The 5,000-nt window shown below is 36.2% G+C and overlaps 1 protein-coding gene across 12 annotated transcripts in view; it reads left to right on the forward strand.

Moving 5' to 3' along the window:
* The first annotated feature begins 4,626 nt into the window (after nt 1–4,626).
* LOC119582702 (homeodomain-interacting protein kinase 2-like) overlaps nt 4,627–5,000 on the forward strand; it is a 75,971-nt gene continuing 75,597 nt past the window's right edge. For 7 of the 12 annotated variants that reach the window (XM_037931124.1, XM_037931123.1, XM_037931127.1 and 4 more), the window contains exon 1: nt 4,627–4,939. Coding sequence is in view for 5 of the 12 variants with exons in the window: in XM_037931123.1 (XP_037787051.1) it covers nt 4,899–4,939 (41 nt within the window). In the remaining 7 variants the exon portion in view is untranslated. The remainder of the gene's footprint in view (nt 4,940–5,000) is intronic. The other 5 variants (XM_037931119.1, XM_037931122.1, XM_037931121.1 and 2 more) reach the window with 2 other exon arrangements.

Genomic DNA, 5,000 nt, shown 5'->3' on the forward strand with positions numbered 1-5,000 from the left:
CTCTCTCTCTCTCTCTCTCTCTCTCTCTCTCTCTCTCTCTCTCTCTCTCTCTCTCTCTCTCTCTCTCTCTCTCCTTTCCCTTCAACCTTTATTTCATCTTTTCTGCTCCCAGTAACATCTAATTATCCATTTTTCGTACTGGCTGAAATCTGTTATTCTAACGTGAATAAAGAATTACAAAATCTATGGATAACGTTAGTGTAAGACTTCTGTGTATTATCTGAGCCTTCTCCACCTTTCAGAAAGACAAAGGCGGTTACATAAAGGGATAGGCAGCGGCCAACCCCTCATCTACGCTTTGTACCTACGGGATGTCAATACATGGGTTGAAGGCAGCGACGACTACCTTGTCAAGAGACCTAGATGCTTTATTGACCCCATGATGCGTGATGCAGTCACTTCGTGTCTTGTTAGCATCTGCACGGGAATAGGAGACTAAAGGCTGTTTTGTTGTTACCAGCGATTTCAGCCTTCTAAGGTTACATAAAAGCAACAGGTGTCTCCTCGGCTGTAAACAAAATGGGCAGGCAACATCACGACTAGAGAATTACGTGGATGTTCGATTTGTTCAAGGGCTTATTCGCAAGAAGGATGGATAAGAGTTTGAATGAATATAACTTGGTTTTATACATTAATGGCGACTACCGGCGTACGGTCAGGTCAATCACCGATGAATGGGTACGGAAAATGTTAATATTTAATATCAGAGGTAATGTTGATGTAGACAGTCAAAGCCAACTTGCAAACAGTGTCAAGCTATGGCTATGTGCTGAAAGCATTAGTGCATACATACAATGATTATGCATATAATGTGTCTTCGAACTAGTCTTGTCTGTATTTCTAAACACATGAAGAATGTTATCGATCATTATGTCGCTTCAAGTGAGGATGAATATAATATAAAAAAAGGATAAAAAATCACGAAAAACAAATAATACTAACCAAATGTGAACAATGCAACACAACAGTTTAGAGCCAATGGCTAACAATGGACACGATCTAACTATAGTCTCCAAAGTGTTTGCGCACTATAAATTTAGGTAATCAACGATCTTTAAAAAATCCACAAATGAGTGACACTATTCCCTTTTCAGATATCTTACAAATAGTACAAATGAAATTTCTAGCGTAAATAAACAAAATACTTTCTGTGTAATGTAATCTAAATAACCAGACCGTAGTGGACAACCGAAAATGTGTCACCCTATAACACCATTCCGAAAACAGATAGACGTTTTCGGATGAAGAGGCTGCTCACGACGCAATTGATCGACAGTTTACGACAGTCCTGCTGGGTAAACATCCAACAGGAGAGTGAGATCAAAGGCGAAGAACTTGTCTGAGACTTCTATGTCCTCTATGATATACCAGTGAGTAATTAATGTTATAAACTTTTTTTTTTCTCTCAGAGTAATCCTACGTTTTTCTCTGTTTAAGTGAAGTGAGTTGACGAGCGTTATTTTACTGATTTTGTAATACTATTTTGGGGAAGGAGAGTCGATATAATTTTCCAAACAATACTTATACCGAAATATATATTATAGTAGCTAAGGGAAAGTTATGAAAATAGTTGTTAGTGTCAATTAAAATACCTTTCATCTGTAATTGAACCATGTCTTTGTGGTGCAGTCAAAATGTATTTCTAAAACAAAAATCCTTGCATTTTCATAAGATCGGCTCCTCTCAAGATATAACGTTTCCTTCTACACACAAATTCTTTTGCCTTATTCTTGGTCCAAACATGGTAAATTTTGAAACACTGGTCAACCCTCATGATATACAACAAAATGTTTAACTAAAGCCATGCGAAGCTAAATGGTGCGTCAAGTTACGATTTTACAGTCGCTGCTATAGCCATTAGATGCACTAGTGTTTCAAAAAGGTTTAGTGATTTCCCTCCCTTGCGCATGCTTTCTGTTATTATGTTACTTACTTCTGAAACATTTCTTCCAATTATGATTCTGACAAAATCATTCCAGACTGGCGGAGTCTCCCATATAACTTGCCATGCAGCCAAAATCAGTGGAAACTACAAAAGCCTGGATATTGTTGTACGTACACCAATCGCAGTGATGATTGTGGTAATAACAATATGTCTAATAATGGAACAGAAGCAACAAAATAATAAAATGTAAGTGAAGTCAATTATAGCGATACCGGTACCCATTGCTGATAAAGGTAACAAATACAACAGCTACTATGAGTGCGGGTATCAAACGGCAACGGAACTTTTCCGAATATTCTATCTTTGGCAACATTGTTAGTAAAAACAACAACAACAACAACACTAATAATAATAATGATAATAATAATAATGATAATAATAATAATAATGATAATAATAATAATGATAATAATAATAACAACAACAACAATTCTAACATAATGATAGTTACATTGACGACCACACAATGGCAATAACGAAAAAGTGGCCGCAGCAGCACATAAAGACAGAAATTACACCAGTTTAGGAAGAAGCCAAAAATCTTTATAGAAATAAAGAATTAATACTTAAAACATCGACAAAAATAATAAGCTCATAGACTAATTCTGACAATAATTGTAATGTTAGTAATGATGATAGTAATAATACCACTGCTAATAACAATAATAATAATAATAATAATAATAATAATAATAATAATAATAATAATATTAATAATAATAATAATAATAATAACAATGATAATACTAATACTAATAATAGTGATAATAATGATGATAACAACAATAATAACAAAGATAATGATGATAGTGTTGATGATGATACTAATAGTAGTACTAATAACAAAAACGCTAAAAATGTTTCTAACCATCATGCTATCGATAACAAGGATGGTAGTAATAGTAAAGATATAACAACCATAGTAATAATACTGAGAATTACATCCATAATACTATTATTACAATACTAATTGCAACATATATAATTTCTCAGTATCAATATTGATAATGATAAGATTATATCATAACAATGGTGGTAACTGCAGTTATTAAAACGATAATGATAATTATAATTAGCAATATCAACAACATTCGTAATGATGATAATAGAGGATGATAAAGGTAATGTTAAAAATAACTGATGAAATTTTGATAACGACAGTCTTAATATATGCAATGAGAGAAATTATTAGTAATAATGAAAAATAACCGATGTCGATTGTTATATTTTGATTGCTATATCCATTGTTATCAAAGTTAACATTCAGTATAATTGTTGTTATTATTCCCAGTATTTTTCATGGTGTTCGTGTTAGTGTTTTGTTATCATTGTTACCATTATGATTATTACTGTAGCTAAAAAGAGTCAAAGATAATGTTGAATTCAGGTTATTATGAATTGTCATGAAAATGAAAACGAAAACGGTGGCAACAAAAGAAAAACTTGAATATTAAAATCAAACAATAATTATTAATAACAACAGAAACGGTATCACATCGTTAGCAATATATGTATAACTAGTGAGGACGATATAAACAGTTAACGTATAATGTATATAAAGATATGTCGTCTATAATAAATGTATTCATAAAGGTCATTTTGTCAACGTTTACACGAGACATTTCCTGAATGACTATGAATGAACGTTACTGTGAGCGCTTAGTGATGAAATCAGAAATTGCATCAGGTACATTTTCCCAATTATCTGCGGTGCCTTAAAGTTTTGATGGAAATTAGGGTCGATACTAGAAGCAAAGGGAAATGAACTGGATATAGATTTATGAATTAGATCCACTCGTCTATTATTGCAATGCTGGACGCTCACGAGAAATGGAGCAAATTCGACATCCTTTGATTCCTTTATCGTACACAGTGATTTTTGACATGCAGTGTTTTTAGTTGAACTTCCATAATACATACTGATTGTTGAGGTCTCCCACAATTAATTCTAGCAGTCCAAGAAATGGGAGATAGTGAATACGTGGTTTAATTCCCGTGACGACACAGTTGTCTTATGACGTCACGAACGTAGTTGCTGCACGTGCTCCGCCGATGTTGCCAAAAGGCGGAATGGGTGTGAATTGATCCCTCTTGTTGATATCCCAAATATTTATCAATGTCAGCTCCCTACAGTTTCAAAGTACTGAAGTAGGACATCCTTCTGCTTAGTGAAAACGGAAATACGGATATGTCTGGGTATATTGTGAACTTTTGGATTCGCTTCCGTGACTAGCTGGCAACTTCAAAATGCGCGACCTGTTTACGCTCTTTTCTACGTATCCGCTGACATTGTTCATCGGTCGTATCTCAGGGGCTGCTATCGCAAATACACTGAAAACTAAAGAATCTACCATTCTTTAAGAACAAGTAATCGCATAGATACTGTCATATTGACCTTCAGGTAAAAGTGAGCAATTTTGGGATCACGAAATCTCGCTTTCTCATTGGCTCGTTCTGCCGCCATTGGACGTGAACTCTCAGAGAATAGCTCTTAACGCTTCAACGCTTCCCTAATTCTAAAATTATTTCTTTATTGTAATTCAGAATATCTTTGAAATTTTCTTGAAAATTTCGATGCAAGAAAAAGTTCGTCCTGTAATTTCCCCGCTTTTATTTGTGAACTTTAAAGGGAGGCTGCACGCCTTTTGGGCGAGGACTCGGCGTTGTTGGAACCCGAAGGCGCAGTCTGATGTGGAAGGTGCAAACCGCGGGTCGTCTCGGGGCCTCGCATGACTTCGCCCCGTTCGCTCCCTTAGCCATGGACAGGGCTCAGAGTTGGGACCAAAACCCCCTCGAGTGTCGTGCAAGGGATGTGTGAGTGTGGAAATAAGCGTCGTAACATGAAAACTAGTTAGGGGAAAGGGGGTAGATCAAAAGGTGCTCTCGAAGATGGAAACGAAAATGGCTGACGCTTGAGACTTCGGAGGAACCTTATGCGAGGCGGCGCTGCGGAATGCTCGAGGACGCAGCTTGCAGGAGGAGTGAGAACAGCAGGTGAGGATCCGGGGGGGAGGCACGACACCCGAAGTGCATGTGGGGTGTAAATGTGTGCTCA

The sequence above is a fragment of the Penaeus monodon genome, chromosome 16 (genome assembly GCF_015228065.2).
Source record: "Penaeus monodon isolate SGIC_2016 chromosome 16, NSTDA_Pmon_1, whole genome shotgun sequence".
NCBI classification, from domain to species: domain Eukaryota; kingdom Metazoa; phylum Arthropoda; class Malacostraca; order Decapoda; family Penaeidae; genus Penaeus; species Penaeus monodon.